The sequence below is a fragment of the Hypanus sabinus genome, chromosome 13 (genome assembly GCF_030144855.1).
Source record: "Hypanus sabinus isolate sHypSab1 chromosome 13, sHypSab1.hap1, whole genome shotgun sequence".
Taxonomy (NCBI): Eukaryota; Metazoa; Chordata; class Chondrichthyes; order Myliobatiformes; family Dasyatidae; genus Hypanus; species Hypanus sabinus.
This window is the reverse complement of record NC_082718.1, coordinates 64650819-64671235: the sequence shown is the minus strand read 5'-3', so window position 1 is coordinate 64671235 and position 20417 is coordinate 64650819. Positions and strand designations below refer to the sequence as shown.

The 20417-nt window shown below is 39.8% G+C and overlaps 1 protein-coding gene across 8 annotated transcripts in view; it reads left to right on the top strand.

Moving 5' to 3' along the window:
* Positions 1-20417, top strand: part of cdk17 (cyclin dependent kinase 17) — a 228039-nt gene that overhangs the window by 137546 nt on the left and 70076 nt on the right. For 7 of the 8 annotated variants that reach the window (XM_059987820.1, XM_059987824.1, XM_059987818.1 and 4 more), the window contains one exon: positions 15447-15614. The exons of the other annotated variant lie outside the window; for it this stretch is intronic. In XM_059987820.1, the coding sequence (XP_059843803.1) occupies positions 15447-15614 (168 nt within the window). The remainder of the gene's footprint in view (positions 1-15446; positions 15615-20417) is intronic. 8 annotated transcript variants of the gene reach the window in all.

Here is a 20417-nt window from a genome sequence, read left to right as displayed (position 1 = left end):
ACTTGATATGATCATGCAGTGAATTACATCAAAAGTACATAAGGCTGATAAATAGCTAAAAGTGGGGTGAGAGAGTGAGAGGAAACTAGTTCTGCTATATGTGGAAACAAATCTATGCACATGTATCTGCCTTTTGAATCCAATGCTGTTGGGATCTCATTCATGTGCATGGATGTCATAAATTGGCTGTTTGTAATCTGGGAATAAACTGTACTGTCAGTAACCAACCCACCCCCGGGTCCAGTCATTCACTATGATTAAAATTCACATGGATAAGATAAAACATAAGGATTTCTTATGTGGAATATCAGCCCATTACGCTTTAGTGTATTCTCTGGATGAAAATTAAAGTCAATTCCATGACAGTTTCTAATAGCTTTTAATGAATATAGAAACCAGTGCTATCTGAGATATTTTTAAAAAAACAATATCCGTTCTATCTATATTTGGCTTTTATAAACTGTTTAGCAGATTCCTGTCTGGGTTTAAATGAATCTGTATTTGGATGTTTCAAAACTGTTTCAAGTGAATAAAATTGCTATCAATAAAGATTTGGAAAAGTGTTCATGATGAATGCAAATTTTCCCCTAATTTCATATGCACTTGCATGTGCTTTGTTCCTGTTTGTTTCTTCTATACTTCTCATATCTAATTATTTTAAAGGGAGATGAAAATAATTGTCAAAGTAATATCATTTTTGAGAGACCTATGGTACATTTCATAATTTTTAGAGATTTCTGAAGCCATTCCTGATCCCATTTCCAGATGTAATTTTAAAGTTTGTTCAAGTCCTGGCAAGGTGTCCACACAGGATTTGGTGCCATCTGGTACTGGAACACCTGGATATCAAAAGAATAAAAATAAGTTTTAAAGTATTTTGAAATATATTAAAGAACTGTGCACTAGCACTTAGCCAGGGATTAGTGCACTGAAAATAAAAATAAACATTTGGGCTAATTATGTTTGATGTAAATCAGGATTCAGCAAAACAACATTGGAAGTTTTGAATACTTTAGTTACATCCAATACATTGTACATCGAGAAAGTGTTAACATGAGAAAATCTGCAGATACTGGAATTTCAAGCAACACACACAAAATACTGGTGGAATGCAGCAGGCCAGGCAGCATCTATAAGAAGTACAGTCAACATTTCGGGTCAAGATGCTGCATCAGGACTAACGGAAAAAAGAGATAGTTAGAGATTTGAAAGGGGGAGGGGAGACCCGAAATGATAGGAGACGACAGGAGAGGAAGGGATGAAACTAAGAGCTGGGAAGTTGATTGGCAAAAGGGATACAAGGCTGGAGAAGGGGGAGTATCATAGGACAGAAGGCCTTGGAAGAAAGAAAGGGAGGGGGAGCAGCAGAGGAAGTTAGAGAACAGGCAAGGAGTTATTGTGAGAGGGAAAGAGAGAGAAAAAAAAATTTAATTAAAAATTCAGGATGCGGTAAGAAGGGGAGGAGGGACATTAATGGAAGTTAAGGAAATCAGTGTTCATGCAATCAGGTTGGAGGCTACCCAGACGGAATATAATTTGTTGTTCCTCCAACCTGAGTGTGGCTTCATCTCAATGGTAGAGGAGGCCATAGATTGACATATCGGAATGGGAATGGGACATTGAATTAAAATATGTGGCCACTGGGAGATCCTACTTCCTTTGGTGGACATAGTGTAGGTGTTCAGGGAAATGGTCTCCCAGCCTGCATCGGGTCTCACCAATATATAGAAAGCCACACTGGGAGCACTGGACAGTCTATAACACCAGCAGATTCATGGGTGAAGTGTCACTTGGAAGGACTGTGGGGCTGTGAATGGTGGTGAGGGAGGAAGTGTAAGGGCAGGTGTAGCACTTGTTCTGCTTAAAAGGATAAGTGTCAGGAGGGAGATTGGTGGGAAGGGATGGGGGTGGAAATGAATGGACAAGGGAGTTGCTTAGGGAGTGATCCCTGCGGAAAGCAGAAAGTGGGGGGGGGGGGTGGGGAGGGAAAGATGTGCTTGATGGTGGGATCCCATTGGAGATGGCAGAAGTTACAGAGAGTTATATGTTGGCTGGTGGGGTGGTAGGTGAGGACGAGGAACCCTATCCCTAGTGGGGAGGTGGGAGGATGGGGTGAGAGCAGATGTGCGTGGAATGGGAGAGATGCGTTTGAGGGCAGGAGTTGATGGAGGAAAGGAAGCCCTTTTTAAAAAAAGGAAGACATCTCCTTCATCCTGGAATGAAAAGCCTCATTCTGAGAGCAGATGTGGCGGAGATGGAAGAATTGAGAGAAGGGGATGGCATTTTCACATCTAACAGGGTGGGAAGAGGAATAGTCCAGTTAGCTGTGAGAGTCTGTGGGCATCAGTAGATAAACTGTCGCCAGAGGTAGAGACAGAGAGATCAAGGAAGGGGAGGGAGGTGTCGGAAATGGACCAGGTAAATTTGAGGGCAGGGTGGAAGTTGGAGGCAAAGTTGATGACGTCAACCTGCTCAGCATGTGTGCAAGAAGCTGCGCCAATGCAGTCATTGATGTAGTGAAGGAAAAGTGAGGGACGGATACCAGTATAGGCTTGGAACATGGACTGTTGTATATAGCCAATGAAAAGGCAGGCATAGCTGGGAGCCATACGGGTGCCTATGGCTACACTTTTAATTTGAAGGAAGTGCTGTTAGCGTTCCCTAACCACTAAATGGGAACTGCCTCTTTTGACCAGAGTATTGAGATTACAAGCAGATTCACTCACAGAAGGGATTTAAATCTTTGGTTGTCTTGTTTATTATAAGTTGGTGCAATATGAATAGTTCCCAGGGAGAGAAAAATAGAAGCTTTCTAGGAAAAGAGTTAAAAGCAGGAGAAAATCATTTAGTCCTTTTATGCATCATCTGCCATTTAATAAGCTCATGGTGGTTTTTGCCCTTAGTACTGCCATCCAACATGAACACCATATACCTTAATATCTAAAAATCACCTTTCAATCTCTGTCAGGAATACCTTCAGCATCTTCCACTGCCCTTTTGGAAGATTATTCACTATATTCTTTGTGAAGTATACATTCCTGTGCTGAATGTAGGGGTGCCCACTTTTTTACTCTGACTCCTTGTCTTTTTTTCCAGACCTGATGAAGAGACTTGGCCCGAAACATTGACTGTACTCAGTTTCTATAGATTATAGACTTAGTCTATTTCAACTTTACTCATATGGCAAATTTGCCATACTATAAATTAAGCTATGAACCTATCCTTAACCATTCTTACTGCACATATATCCTTCCTGGAATTGATGTTACTCCATCAAGGAGTAATATATCTATTATTGTTCTCAAAACCTCTTACAATAAAGGCTTAACTTGCCTTCTTAATTACTTTCTGTATCTGCATGTTAATGTTCACAAGATTTATCCACAGATGCACCCTGATTCATTTGAGCAGCTTTCATTCTTTAAATAAAAATCAAAAGAGTAACTGCAGCTAACTGAAAATCTGAAAATTAAACATTAAATACTAGCAGTGTTCAGCAGGTCAGGCAGCATATCTGGGAGAGAAAGTGTAAGACCCATCATTCAGGTTTTCTGATGAAGCAGTGTGGTCAGTTTCTTTCTACTAATGGTGCCTGACCTATTGAGAAATATTAAGATATTACGCTTTTCTAATTTTCTACCAAAGTTGATAATCTTACATTTTTCTACATTGCATTCAATCTGCCATGGCCTTGCCAATTCTTTTTGCCTGTCTGTATCCACCTGACGCCCTGTGCATCCTAATCATGTCCCACACTGCCACCTGGATTTGTAAAAAAAAAGATTAAAATATGTACTTAAGTTTTAACAAATACTAATTTATCTCAAGTTGATTTTAGCCCTTGGTGTATTCAATTATTCTAACTAATCTGCATATACTTTAAATAGTAACTTCCTTGTGGCTGTGTACTTAAATTTAATACTTTAAAAATTGTACAAGCATAGTTGCATCGTGTGCATCCTATTTTTATGCACTTTTTTTTGTAGTGAATTGCATCTGGCTATGTATCTTTTTAATACTGCTTTGGTTTGCTGACAGGCTTTTTGCTTTAACTGTAGTGTGTCTAATCAAAAACTGGAAAATTAACCATGTTTAATCCACTTCCTTTACTATGTTATAGAATATTTTCAAATATTAATCTTACAAATTGCCAAGTTAATTTGAAAGAATTATGCATTTCCATAAATTTGTGGTTGCTGGTAGTAACTAGTCTGACAAACAGTTTCTTTGGATCACTGTCCACAATCATTGCCATATTCTTTTGATCAATTTAAACTTTATTATAAAACTTTTTTCATTTTCTGCTGTACTTAGTGAAATTATTATTCAAGGCAGTATGTTCTTACTATTTTTCGCCCCTTTTAATTTAATGGTTACATTTTTTCATTGTTGTTCTTTATGTTGTCTATGTTGGTGACTAATAACTGAATTTTATTCCATCACTAGCTAGGATCATCTTAACTGTTCTGAGACATTTTTCCTCAGATCTCCCATGTTGGAACTGCTTGAATATGACTTCTATTTTCCTCAATGCTTTTCTACGTATTTGCGACTTTTTTTTAATATCTTGTACTTAACCCCTATAGACCTGTGCAGCAATCTATACTAATTCTGAATACTTTTCATTTGAAGATCAGCACTTTCTATTTCAGCACTATTGACTTTCTTAACCAAGCAATAATTGGATTTAGTTTTATTAATACTACATTTGCAAAATGTGTCATTGAAGGTTTATTAATTCAGCTTCATAACTTGCCATTGTAGGAAGTAAGTGAAATTTCTCTGCAATTGATGAGTTTGCAACATCTTTAGATGTTATAGCTGCATTACTGACCTGTAATACTGCAAAGTAAGACTTTGCATTAAAAAAAAATCTCCCAACTCCTCTGCTTGTACTAAAACTTTCATTTGAAGATAGTACACTTTGCTTTTACTTAATGAGGTGATTTAACTATCTTGATGTTTTTAAAACCCCTTGATTGGCTCTCCCCTGTAATGGTATTCAAAGTAAGACAAATAAATTATGAATGCCCTTAAAAATCTTCCAGTGGGTTTTATTCTCTGCTGCACTCTCTGTAGTACTCAGAAATGAATGCACTACACTGAATGGCCTTCAACTAAGAGGAGCTTCAGTTGTTAATATCCTCTGTATTCCAACCCCTTAATATGATAAAGACTGAATAAATGTGGGTGACTAGGAAAAAATGGAGAAAGAATAGTAGACATGTCAAAAAGGGAAGTACGGTGCCTATAAAAAGTATTCACCCCCTTGGAAGTTTTTATGTATTATTTTACAACATTGAATCACAGTGGATTTAATTTGGCTTTTTTTTTAACACTGATCAACAGCAAAAGACTCTTTCATATCAATGTGAAAACAGATCTCTACCAAGTGATATAAACTGATTGCATAAGTATTCACCCCTTAAAATGACACACCAAGTCATCACTGATGCAGCCATTTTGTTTTAGAAGTTGCATAATTAGTTAAATGGCAATCTGTTTTTGGAGACCTGTTTCAATTGAATGTAGTAGAATACACCTGTACCTGGAGGTGCAACTTCTGGCGAGTCAGTATCCTGGCAAAAGCTATACCTTGAAGACAAAAGAACACTCCCTCCCACGCAACTCTGTGAAAAGGTTATTGAAAAACACAAGTCAGGAGATGGATACAAGAAAATTTCCTGTCACTGAATACCGTTTGGGGCACTGTTAAGTCAATCATCAAGAAATGGAAAGAGAATGGCACAGCTTTAAATCTGCTTGGAGCAGGCTGTGACCATGCAAGAAGGGAACTGGAGAGGGAGGCCACCAAGAGACCTATGACAACTCTGGAGCAGTTACAAGCTTCAGTGATTGAGATGGGAAAGACTACGCATTCAACAGCTGTTGCCTGGATGCTTCACCAGTCACAGCTTTATAAAAGAGAAACAAAGAAAAAGCCACTTTTTTTTAACAGTTTAAAAAAATTCACATAAAATCTTGGCTAGAGCTTGCCAGAAGGCATGTGGAAAACTGAAGTCAGGTGAAAGAGGGTTCTATGTTCTGATGAAACCAAAATTGAGATTTTTGGCCTTAAGACTAGAATGCTATGTTTGCATAAGCCAAATACCTCACATAATCAAAAATACCCCCATCCCTGCAGTGAAGCATGTTGGTGGCTGCATCATACTGTGGGGATGCGTCACTGTTGCAGGCCCTGGAAGGCTTGTGAAGGCAGAGGGTAAAATGAATGCAGCAAAATACAGGGAAATCCTGGAGGAAAACCTGATTCAGTCTGCAAGAGAACTGTGACTTGGGAGAAGTTTTGTTTTCTAGCAAGACAATGACCCCCAAACATAAAACCAAAGCTACACAGGAATGGCTTAAAAACAACAAAGTTAATGTCCTGGAGTGGCCAAGTCAGAGTCCAGACCTCAATCCAATTGAGAATTTGTGGCTGGACTTGGAAAGGGCAGTTCACTCATAATCCCCATGCAATCTGACAGAGCTTGAGCAGTTTTGTAAAACAAGAATGGGGAAAAATTGCAGTGTCTAAATGTGCAAAGGTGATTGAGGCCTATCCATACAGACTCAAGGCTGTAATTGCTGCCAAAGGTGCATCCGCTAATTACTGACTTGAAGAGGTTGAATACTTACACAATCAATTACTTTGTGTTTTATATTTGTAATCAATTTCCATCACTTTGTAGAAGTCTGTTTTCACTTTGACATGAAAGGGTCTTTTTCTGTTGATCACTGTAAAAAAAAAAGCCCAATTAAATCACTGTGTGTGATTTACTGTTGTAAAACAATAAAACATGAAAACTTCCAAGGGGGATGAATACTTTTTATCAGCACTGCATACCTGAACTAACCTTGCAAGATTATTTGAAGAAAGTAGCTAAGATGTGTGTAGTAGTGCTGATGTTTCTCAATTCTCTAAAGATATGCCCACATGTAGAGACTAATTTCAATACATGTGTAATCAATTGATGACAATGATAGATGGATTGATAGTGGTTATATTTTCAGACTGGCAGTCTGCATGCACTGTTATTATTTATTTTATTTGGTTTGACTTTGGATTGATGAACACAAATTTTAAAATGATGAAGAAAGCAATACTGAGGAAAATTGGAAGGAATGAAAAGAGAATTTGAATAATCTTGCTGGAAATTTTAATGCTACTGGCCTGCTGAATGTTTCCAATATTTTCTGTTTTTATATTAGTAAACTTATTGCATGTGAATTTAATCTATAAAGGCCTTCCATCATGGAGAAGTGTGAGGTATTAGATATTTGGAAAAATGTAGTGGTTAGTGCAATGCTTTACAGTATAGGTGACCCAGGTTCAATTCCCTCCGCTGTCTGTAATGAGTTTGTACGTTCTTCCTGTCACTGCATGTGTTTCCTCCAGGTACTCCGGTTTCCTCCCACAGGCAAAGTCCTAGGTTAATAGGCCATTGTAAGTTATCCCATAATTTGGCTCAGATTAAATCAGGCATTGCTGGGTGGTGTGGCTCGAAGGGCTAAAAGGGCCTATTCCATACTGCATCTCGAAAATAAATAGATTGAACTGAGGAAGTATGATGTAAAAAAATTCAAATACCGTAGGTACCAAGCACAAAGCCATATTAAATATATAGATTACCTTTTAGTTTAGGTCAACTGTGTATTTTTAAAAAATTAATACAATAAAATTAAAAATGAAAAGCTGATATCATTCGCAGTGAATTTAATGTTAAATGGAAGCCAATTGAAATAACATTTTTATAAAATTGTTTGCTTAATTGTTTTGAGCAGCAAAATGGACTACTGCTGCTCCTTTATTCCTCAGATCCCACAATTTTAAGTTCAATGAATTTTGCTACTTGGTTTCTTTGTTCTTCTTCCTCATCCTCATAAATTTGATACTTTTAGTATATCTTTGCAAAATGGAGAATGAAAAAGAGAAGGGGAAAGTGGGAGAAATGAACACAAGTTAAAGAAATCAATGTTCATGCCATCAGGTTGGAGCTACCCAGGCGGAATATGAGGTGTTGCTACTCCAACCTGAGTTTGGTGTCATTGTGGCCATAATAGGGGAAGCTGTGAGCCAAGATGTCAGAATGGGAGGCTGAAATGAAATGTGTGGCCTCTGGGAAATCCCATCTTTTGTGAAGCAGCACAACAAAGCAGTCCTCCAATCTACGTTGGGCTTTATTGATGTAGAGGAGGCTGCACCTTCGAGCAGTGTACATAGTAGATGACCCATGTCTCATCTTGCTTATCCTCGATTAATATTAATTTAGAAGCATCCTATTCCTCAGTCAAGGTGGATGCATAATATTCATTTACTTTCTTAACAGTACCCTTGGCATCCATGTGCAAGTTCATATTTCCATCCTTTGTAGGCCCCTCTCCCCAGTGCAGTCTTTCCACTGTTTATGGCTATTACTCCGTTTGGTTTTACCATTTATGCTGGTAGCTAACTTTTCTTGTGCATTCTCTTTGTATCCTTAATTTTCATTTCTTATCTAATTCTTTTGTAGTCAGCTCAGTTCTCACTAGTAATTACCTGTCTTGACATAAAATTGCAAGAAAAAGTTTGTGAACCTTTTGCAATTGCCTGTTTTTCTGCATTAATTGTTCATAATATGTGGTCTAATCTTCATTTAAGTAACAATAATGAACACAATCTACCTGAACTAATAAGCACAAACAATTGTACTTTTCATGTCTTTATTGAGCATACAGTATTGTTTAATCATTCACAGTCCAGGCTGGGAAAAAGTATGTGAACCCTTGTGTTTAATAACTGGTAGAATCTCCTTTAGCAGCAATAACCTCTGCCAAACCTTTCCTGTAGCTGCTGATCAGACTTGCACAACAGCGAAGAGGAATTTTAGACTATTCCTCCATGGAATATTTCTGGGATACCTTGCATGAACAACCCTCTTCAGGTCATGCCACGGCATCTCAATTGGGATAAGATCTGGACTCTGACTTGGGCATTTCAAAACACAAATTTTCTTCTTTTTAAACCATTCTGTTGTTGATTTACTCTTGTGTTTCAGATCATTGCCTTGTTGCATCATCCAACTTCTATTATGTGTCAGGTGACGGGCCACTACCTTGACATTCTGCTGTAAAATGTCTTGATACAATTTTGAATTGATTGTTCCCTCAGTGATTGCAAGCAGCAAAGCAGCCCCAAACCATGATGCTCCTTCCACCATGTTGCATAGTTGGAATGAGGTGTTTGTGTGCAGTGCCCTTTTTTGTCCAAGCATTGTGGTGTGCATTTCTGCAAGAAAGTTCCATTTTTGTCTCATCTGTCCACAGAACATTGTCCCAGAAGCATTGTGGAACATCCAGATGATCTTATGCAAATTTCAGATGTGTAGCAATGTTTTTTGGAAAGCAGTGGTTTCATCTATGGTGTCCTTCCATGGACACCATTCTTGTTCAGTGTTTTTTCTTATAGTGGACACATGAACAGATATTTTAGCAAGTACTGGAGATTTCTACAAGTCTTTTGCTGTTACGCTTGGGTTCTTTTTCACCTCCTCCAGCATTGCACATTGTGCTCTTGGTGTGATCTTTGCAGGACACCAGGAGACTAGGAAGAGCAGCAACAGTACTGAGTTTCCTACATTTGTAGACAATTTCTGTTATTGTGGACTGAAGAACATTCAGGTCTTTAGAAATGCTTTTGTAGCCTTTTCCAGCTTCATGCATCTCTACAATTCTTCTAAGGTCCTCTGGAAGTTGTTTTGATCGAGGCATAGTACACGTGAACAGATCTTTCTTGAGAAGAGCAGGCTCTGTCAGTAACCTTAGGCAAATTGTTGTGACTTGGATATAGATCAGACAACATTTTATGAGTAATTAATACAGAAAACCAGGTAAGTGCAAAGGGTTAAGAAACCTTTTCTTGCATCTGTTCATGTCATGTACAGTCTTCCTTGTTTTGTTTCTTTTTATCTCTTTCATCATCCATTAAGCTCTGACTAGTGAACCAAGTTGAGCTGATACTTCATTTCAAAGGTTGGAAGGTTCATATTATCAATATGTATGCAGTATTCAACTCTGAGATTCTTCTGCAGATAGCTGCGAAACAAAGAAAAACTATGGATCTGGAAGTCAGTTCAGAGAGAAACAGTAAACCCCACTCTCCCCATATGAAACTCATCTTCTACTTTAGGCCACGAACTTATCAATCACCCCGACACGTTATTAACTTCAGACTTTCTGCATAATCACTCAAAGAGTTGAACTGCACGTGCAGGTGACGAGAGCTGTATGACTGATCTCCTTCTTCTACCTTAGGCCACAAACTTAATCAGTTACTCCTTTCTGGAGGTCCAAGATCTGTATGCTCCACGACCGCTGGACTAAGTGTGTAAATGTAGGAAGGGACTATGTTGAAAAATAAAAGTGCTACGTTTTCTGAAATTGACTCCTTTTACCTTAAGCCACGAACTTATCAATCACCCCATGTATCAAGTTTCCTTATTCTCACAATATTAAAATACTCTGTCCGCCACGTGACATGCTCTAGGACTATTTTCATACATTATTTTTATTTTAGTTTGCCTTCATAAGTATCTTTGCAGTTGAACTGCCACCTAAGATTTCAAGCTTGGTTTTCTCCTTTCTTATTCTACCCTTATGCTCCCACATCCCTTTGCCAAAAATGTTCCTCATTCAATTATTTTGATTTTATTGCTCTTCATCTCTTACAACCTATATCTACTAAACACTTCCCTATTAAAATTTTATGCACTTGATACACCTCATCTTCCAGAGCCAGATCCAGCCTTCCTCGGTGGACAAGAACCATACAGCTCCAGAATATTATTTCTCGAAGATATTTTAGAAATTCTTCTTCCATCCTGTCAAAGGCTGATGTTATGCAAGTGCTCAAAATAATAAGTGTTGCAGTTAGTAAACAAGAAACAGCATACTCTGACACCTTTCAAATCATTGTTCGAGGTTTCATTCAGCCTGTTTGAAGAAATCTCTACCCAATTATCAACATATCACCTGCAGAACCAGGGTTCCCAACACATTCGATCTGTAGACCACATTTTGGGAAATCTGACCATTTGGCTGTCCTTCTACCTGCACACAGACAGAGTCCAAGGAGCACGGCTCCAGCAGTAAGGACAACAAAGTCTTGGGAGGCAGACAAGTGGCTATGGGACTGCTTCAAGTCAGTGGATTGCACCATGTTCAAGGACTCATCAAAGGATCTGAATGAATATTCCATGGTCATCACTGACTTAATAAAGAAAGTTGTAGATGTGTCCCCAGCCAGAAACCCTGGATAAACCAAGGGATCTGCAATATGCTAAAGGCCAGATCAGTGGCATTCAGGGCCTACAACCAAATAAAATCTAAGAGGTCTGGTATGCCGTAAGATGCTGGCATGTTCCGTTCACTCCGGGTCCAACCACAGGTGCAATTGTTCACCTTTTGTCTTTTTTTACAGTCACATGACACTGCCAATTATTGAAACATCAAGTATTGTAGGTCTACATTATCAGCGAGTTGCTTGATAAAGGTGGAACTGCACTTGGCATGGACCGCTTTGCTGCCTGTTACAGAAAGGTGTCAGTGTGTGAGGGCAGTGTGCAGTCTAACAGCGAGTGATTGTCTTGGATGTTTTGCTTGTGATCACAAGACCCTGTTGGACCTTGGTAATGTAGGATACTGCAAGTCTGATTCACTGGTTTATCGTAAGACCAAACTGCGTGGACTAGGCCCCGAGCCACGGGCTCATCTGTTGCAGCTGCCCTGGAGAAAAGGTGGAGTGGCACTGTGTCATGCTGGGTTGTGAGCTGGCCCCTCCCATCGGTGCTGCTCTCCAGGGTTCGCTCGGTGGACAGTGAGCTGGATTGCGTTGTCTGCAGACTGCTGCGGGCTTCTTCTTGCTGACAACATTCAAGCACCGTAACTCAACATGACATGACGCTCAGGGACTTGGGCTATATTTTTTTGTGTGACTGTATGTTTACTGCAGCCTTATGTGCTCAGTGCATCCTCTGCTGTGTATGACTATCGGTCCTTTGTTTTGCACCTTGGCCATGGAGGATCGCTGTTATGTTTGGCTGTATTCATGTATGGTTGTATGACAACTTTGAACTTGCTAAGTGGCAATTCTGAACCAAACTTGAATCATGGAAGAATGCTCCACAGAAGTGGCAGGCCTTGAACGCTATTACCTCCTGCAAAGTGAAATCAAGTGTGCAGATTTGGCACATCATCTAAAACTCCTATAGATATGTGGTGGATGGTATACTGACTGGTTGCTCCGTGGCCTGACATGGGGACACCAATGTCTTTGAACAGAATAAATTTAAAAAAGAGTGCTGTTGCTGGAAAGCAGTATCCATCATTAAGGACTCCTACCATCCAGGCAATACTCTCTTTTCACTGCTGCCATCAGAAGGGAGGTACAGGAGCCTCAAGTCCCACATCACTAGGCTCAGGAGAAATTATTACCCCCTTAACCATCAGGCTGTTAAACCAAAGTGGATAATTCCACACACCCCAGCATTGAATTGATTCCGCATTCTATGGCCTCACTCTTAAGTACTCCAAAACTCATGCCATCAATATTTTTATACTTAGTTGTTGTTGTTGTTATTATTTTCTTTATTTTGTATTTTCAGTTGTTGTCTTTTACACATTGGCTGTTTGTCCATCTCTGTGTAAGGTTCTTCATTGATCTTGTATTTCTTTCTATTTATCATGAATGTTCACTAGAAAATGAATCTTAGAGTGTTATATGTTGACATATATGCACTTTGGTCATTTACTTTGAACACACCCAACAACATGATGCTCCCTCTACTGTTTCTTAGCTCTAACCAGATTCTGTCTTTTGATTCCTCTGCAACATCTTGTCTCTCCAATACTTACATTTTCTTTTAATACCAATCACTGCTACCTTCCCTTCCTTTCTTTCCTTTCCCATTTTGGGCTAAATGTCTATCCAGGTCATTCAGTGTCTGGTAGGTTTCAATGAAATCATCCCATCATCCATCCAAAGTCCCAAGTCCAGGCCCAAAGACATCAAATGTTCCTCGTATGTTAAGTGTTTCATTCCTGGGATTAATTTGTGAACCTCCTTTGGATCCAGGGTTCAGTGGAATGGAGGACCAACAGGTTTTGCACAGTTTAAAACATATCTTTCAATGAGTTGATAATTTTACAGCAGCACTTGATGTTTATCAGTGTATCCATCCATGGGAATAACCACTGGACCGGAGAGTCTCATGTTACACAGCTGCTTGGTATGAATGCCAGCAAGGATCTTTGCATCCTTCTCCAGACCTCCTTTGCAAATACACAGTGCACAAAAAAGTGACTCATTGTTTCATCTGCCTCATTGACACCTCAATGGCTGATCAACCCACCCACCTTGGATATTCTTATCTTCCATCAGACAGAAAATACAAGTCTGAAAGCACCTACCTCCAAGACGCAAGGACTTCTATCCCACTGTTCTAAGACTATTAAATGGACCACTAACATGATAGTGATGAATTCTTGGTCTTTCACTCTACCTTAACATTCCACTTGCACCTTATTGTTTACCATTTTCTCTATAGTTATTGCATTTTATTCTGCATTCTGTTATGGTTTTACCTTGTACTTCCTCAATGAACTGTTGCAATGAATTGATCTGTCACTCTGCCTTGGTATATATGACAATAATAAACCAATTTCAATTCCATTTGGAGTGAGAATGAAATTGTGCAGAAAGCATCTGATGTAGAATACCTCTCTCCTTACCAGCGAAGTGAGGTTTAACGATGAGGCATTCTGCCAAGTGGATTTGACAGTCTGCTTGGTGAAGCCATCCCATAGGATCCATTGTGTTCTTTTCCCAACATGCTCAGAGAACAATTGATGCTGACCACTACCTAAAGGATTTGTGGTTGTGTGTTTTTTTCTGAAGGAACATTTCCATAAAGGACAAGTAATGTAGCAAAGTTCATCTGAGTGGAAGATAGTGAGGCCAGGCCCATCAATGCAATACTTGGGACAGGTAGAACTATTGAACGTAGTCACAAATGATGTTACGTATGTTGATTCTATGCACAACTTAATGCAGCTACACAGAAAAGTGGCCATCAGGACAAGGAAGATGTCGAGTATGCTTCTCCCAACCCTTCTCTCAGGAGACTTGTGCACAATGATTTGCTAAATATAAGCAGGTAAAACAGAAGCTGGTGGCCACAATAGAAAAGCAGGGTAAGAACAGTAAAGCTAAGGTCTCCTTGATTTGATGACTAGGTCCTTGCCTGCTTTGGAGAGGACATAATGGTCCAATATGTACGCAGTTGTTCTTGGGCTTTGCCTATCCACTCCAGTGATTTTTTGCTGCACACCTTGTCTACTCTAAATCTCAAGCACCTTGAGAGAATCATTCTTGACAATGAAGGAATAGAGAATCGGTTGAGTCATTTGCCAAAGAATGTCGTCTTGCCGTTCCTGTAGTTGACTATAGCCCCTGAGGCCATTTCAGTGGGATCACAGATGCTCATCAATCTGCAGACCAAGTATGGATAAGGAGGTGAATAGAGAGGCTTTGATCTGAATGGCCCCTTTGCCTGGTATTGTCATCCCTCTTAGGCCCATGTCCTTCCTGGTGGATTCAGCTTAAGGTTCTGTGCCACATAAAAACAAGATGGGAGAGTGCGAAATCTTGTCTAACTTATGTATTTTATGACTTTGAAATCAATCTGTCAATTCAGTAAGCCTCTTTCTTCACTTCCTGTTTCCCATTGCTTAAAAGGACATTCCAGTTATAATTGAATGAATAAAATTGGACACTTTTACAACCAAAATATTGTTGTCTTTTAAGTGCTGCAGTATAATGTTCTGTGTGTGTGTGTGTGTGTGTGTGTATATGTTAGATGATAAACTTGAAGTAAAAGTAATAACATTGTTGTTAATTAGAACTCCCATTGTAAATTAACTACCAGCAACCATATAATGAAAAAAGATTTTTTCCAGAAACATTTTAATCAGTTTTTATTCTTGAAATGTCCATTGAGCAAAGATGAGCTTGCCATAAAAATAATTTCATTGTGTCCTTTCTGCTGATGAAGACTGTACCGGACATAGTTTTGATGGTAAACTTAGTTGATTTCTATAATAGAATTATAGATTTGTTTTGCTGATTATATTTAATACTTTTAAAGAAATTAATTATTGCTGATAATAAGTTTAGAGGTGATTTCAGATACGTTATACGTGAGCTTGAAGTGGATTTTCTTCAAAAATGTTGAACATGCTAATTTGATACAGATAGTCAATGCATTACCTGTCAGACACCAAACAGTATGTTTATATTGTTTTTCTGTTTTAATTTCAATCAACCCCCCTTTCACCTCTCCTTCTGATTTTGTTTCTGCTTTATGGTATACTTCGCTGGGACAAACCCGTTGGCTTTCAAAAAATCACAGAGCCAATTGTGAAGAATGGCAGGCCTGCAACATCGCACAGTATGCACTCCTTTCTCCATCAGTACGCAGGCTCTTTCAAAAAGCCCCCTCTACGGAGACCCCATAGCGTGATTGGTGGGAGCCTCGGCTCTTTCATTTCCATGCCCAGGAATGGTGGTGGTAGACTAGGTGATTACCAAGAGATTGTATGTCTGTATAGTTTTGTTACACCTAATTGTTTTGCGCAATATTAACCTAGCTTGTGCGTGTGGTAGTTTGCTATCATAACCGTTGTTTTGTGTATATTGCTGGCTATAACACTGTCAAAACGCATTTTGTTTTTATTTTCTGCATGTTTTTTGTTTCTTTGCAAAATGTCAACATGGATCTTCCAGGTGAGTGCTGGTAAATTAATGTGTAATTTGTGTCTGTCTGTATAAATGAAGTAAATAAATGTGTATATTGTCTTTTAAGGCTGTCTCCAAGAATACTTACATAATCTCTAACTAATTTTGGGTAATTGAACTTAATAATGATTGTCAATGATAACTGACTTACATAATTTAGCAAGAACATATTATGCGTGTTAGTTGATTATACAAACATTTGACTTGTAAATGATTTTAAAATGTCATTGTTGATATTTTATAATATTCTGTAACAGGCATTATCCAGTGAGAAATATATTTATGTGCATCTTAAAAGAAAAAAAATCCTGGAGTTGAACACATTTTGAAAACTTAAAGGCTGCAGTAAAAGGTGTTCCTGAAGAAAGAAGTAATCACCAGAAAATTGTGTTCAGTCTCAAAATGTAGTGCACCAATTTTAAGTGTAGCAATATTTAAATACCTAAACATTTGATGAATAACGACATAAGTAATACAGGTCACAGGTACTATTTGGGAAAAATAATGTTCAGCTAATTTTAATGCTAAGTACCGATTACAGTGATAAGGTCATTTAGCCCTCTAATTACAACAGTGATTGCATTTCAACTGATTCTATTAAAGCTTACAAATTCTTAATGTAATCACTCTTACCATAGACATTTGGGTATTTGAAGTCCAAGGAGGTACTTCATTCAAGGATCAATTTTTGTGTGATTAAATTATGCATGCTTACATATTGACTTGCATTTACACTAATGAACTTTTGTATCAATTATGTTTTTAAATTATTTGAATAAAACAGGTCAAATCAATTTATGGTAAAAAAAAAATACAAAATTATTTCAAATTAAGTGGAATAGCATCCATAAAGAACTGTTCACTTTAAGATGCTTCATTTTGTTAACTAAGCTCCTATTTAGCATTTTGTTGAATGCTAGCTCAAAGTTCATATGAACATTGTCAACCAATATAGAACAGAAAATGCTGGACATACTTAATAACGTAGGTAGGTAATGTTTCAGGTCAATTAATTTTCCTCAGAAGTTGCTTCAGTGTTTTGATGAATATAGTCTCTTGAATTATCCAAGAGGTCAATTTGGAGCACAATTTCACTTTTACTTTCATGCTGACTCTGGCTGATTTTATATTTTAACCAAATTATAGATTATGCTGATCTTTGCACTACTGTTATTGAGTTAATTGATCTGTGTTTTCTTTTTTTTGGCTTATAAATCTTTTGAGACAGTTCATCTAGATCAGGGGTCCCCAACCATATTTTAAGCCATGGGCCAATACCCATTTAGGAAGGAGTCTGTGGACCCTAGGTTGGGAACTCCTGTCTTAGATTGATGATGCCTTGCTTCTAGTTCACTTTGTGGATTCTGAAGTCTCAAATTAGTTCAGTTTTGGGAATTATCTTTAGCAGCCTTCCAGTCCTACAGCTCTACTTTAGCCAATGAGAATTTAAAGTCTCTGCTACTTCTAACTTACTCAACCCTTTCACTGAAATAGGTCATCCAACCTTTGAACCTGGTCCACCATGCATCAGCCATGTCTGATCCATCTCTGTGTCATTTTCTAGCCAAGCATGTTTGAATGAACATATGACAGCTCAAGGGTAGAGAATTCAAAAGGTCCACCACCATCTGAATGAAGAATCTTTTTATCTTGGTCCTTGTAGGCCTACCCCTTCATTCTCAAATTGTGTCCCATTTCCTCTGTTGAGGAAATATCCCTGTGTCTAGATCAGGGTTCCCTACCGTTTTTATGCTGTGGACTCCCACCCTTAACCAAGCCTATGAAACCTCTGGTCTAGACGAACAAGCCCTTTGTGAATTTAAGTTTCAATGAAATCTCCTCATTTTGATTTCAAACCTTAGAAAATACACAGACAACAAATGTAGATTTAGTATGGCAAATCCTCACTGCACTCTGTAGTGTGTACATCCTCTGATGGGTCAAGAGACTGTAAATATATGCAGTGCTCCAGGTGCAACCTCATCAAAATTATACACAATCGAAGTAAATCTTCCTATAAACAAACTCTCTTCTTTTGTGGGCTGAAATGCCATTTGCTTGTTACACTTGCACCTTGTTCTTTATTGGTTTGTATATATGTATTCCCAATTCCTTTGAATGTCAACATGACCCAGTCTCTTAAAAGCCATTCTTTTTTGTGCATCTTCTCTACCTAGTTCTATCAAAATATATAATTGACAGATGGAGAATATAATCTCAATACCTGATAGAAATATGTCCTTTATATGAGTAGAATGAGGAAACAAGGGATATTAATTTTGACAACACACACAAAATGCTGCTGGAAAGGTGATTGGCGAAAGTGATACAGAGCTGGAGAAGGGAAAGGATCAAGGGACGGGAGGCCTCGGGAGAAAGAAAGGGGGAGGGAGATGGAGAACAGGCAGAGTGATGGGCAGAGAGAAAAAAAACAAAACAACTAAATATGTCAGGGATGGGGTAAGAAGGGGAGGAGGGGCATTAACGGAAGTTAGAGAAGTCAATGTTCATGCCATCAGGTTGGAGGCTACCCAGCCGGTATATAAGGTGTTGTTCCTACAACCTAAGTGTGGATTCATCTTGACAGTAGAGGAGGCCATGGATAGACATATCAAAATGGGAATGGGACGTGGAATTAAAATGTGTGGCCAGTGGGAGATCCTGCTTTCTCTGACGGACCGAGCATAGGTGTTCAGCGAAATGGTCTCCCAGTCTGCGTCGGGTCTCACCAATATATAAAAGGCCACACTGGGAGCTCCGGACGCAGTATACCTACCACACCAGCCGACTCACAGGTTAAGTGTCGCCTCACCTGGAAGGACTGTCTGGGGCCCTGAATGGTGGTGAGGGAGGAAGTGTAAGGGCAGGTGTAGCACTTGTACTGCTTACAAGGATAAGTGCCAGAAGGGAGATCAGTGGAAAGGGATTGGGGGGGGGTGGGGAACGAGTGGACAAGGAAATTGCGTAGGGAGCGATCCCTGCGGAAAGCAGAAAGGGGGGAAAGGGAAAGATGTGCTTGGTAGTGGGATCCCATTGGAGGTGACGGAAGTTACGGAGAATTATACGTTGGACCTGGAGGCTGGTGGGGTGGTAGGTGAAGATAAGGGGAACCCTATCCCGAGTGGGGTGGCGGGCGGATGGGATGAGGGCAGATGTGCAGGAAATGGGAGAGCAGAGTTTGAGATGCGTTTGAGAGCAGAGTTGATGGTGGAAAAAGGGAAGCCCCTTTGTTTAAAAAAGGAAGACATCTCCTTCGTCTTGGAATGAGAACCCTCATCCTGAGAGCAGATGCAGCGGAGACGGAGGAATTGTGAGAAGGGGATAGCATTTTTGCAAGAGACAGGGTGGGAAGAGGAAGCTGTGAGAGTCTGTAGGCTTATAGTAGATATCAGTAGATAAGCCGTCTCTAGAGATGGAGACAGAAAGATCAAGAAAGGGGAGGGAGGTGTCGGAAATGGACCAGGTAAATTTGAGGGCAGGGTGAAAGTTGGAGGCAAAGTTAATGAAGTCAACGAGCACAGCATGTGTGCAGGAGGCAGCGCCAATGCAGTCGTTGATGTAGCGAAGGAAAAGAGGGGGACGGATACCCGTATAGTGTTGGAACATGGAATGTTCCACAAAGCCAACAAAAAGGCAGGCATTACTGGGAATCATACAGGTGCCCATTGCTACACCCTTGGTTTGGAGGAAATGGGAGGAGCCAAAGGAGAAATTATTGAGAGTAAGAACTAATTCCGCTAGACGAAGGAGAGTGGTGGTAGAGGGGAATTGGTTAGGTCTGGAATCCAAAAAGAAGCAAAGAGCTTTGAGACCGTCCGAGTGGGGGGTGGAGGTATATAGGGATTGGACGTCCATGGTGAAAATAAGGCGGTGTGAGCCAGGGAAGTTAAAATCACTGAAAAAATTCAAAGCGTGAGAAGTGTCACGAACATAGGTGGGAAGAGATTGAACAAGGGAGGATAAGACAGTGTCAAGGTATGCAGAAATGAGTTCGGTGGGGCAGGAGCAAGCTGAGACAATAGGTCTATCTGGACAGCCAGGTTTGTGGATCTTGGGTAGGAGGTAGAAACGGGAAGTGCGGGGTGTGGGAGCTAAGAGGTTGGTGGCAGTGGATGGGAGATCCCCAGAGCTGATAAGGTTGGTGATGGTATAGGAGACAATGGCCTGGTGCTCCTTTGTGGGGTCATGATCAAGGGGTAAATAAGAGGAGGTATCAGAGAGTTGTCGCTGTGCCTCAGCCAGGTAGAGGTCAGTACGCCAGACAACAGCAGCTCCCCCCTTATCAGCGGGTTTTATAGTGAGGTTGGGATTGGTGCAGAGGGAGCGGAGAGCAGAGCGTTCGGAAGGAGTTAGGTTGGAATTGGCAAGGACTCTCCTACCCCTACCGATGACCCCTACTCCCGTCTTCAACCCTCCTCCTCTTCATGGACACCCCGCTTTGGTCTTCTGCCTGCTCTGGATCTCTTTATTGCTAATTGCCGATGGGACATCAACCATCTCGATTTCACCACACCCTGTTCCAATTCCAACCTAACTCCTTCTTTTCCCTGATCCGAACTTACCCACTTTTACTCCTTTTTGCTGA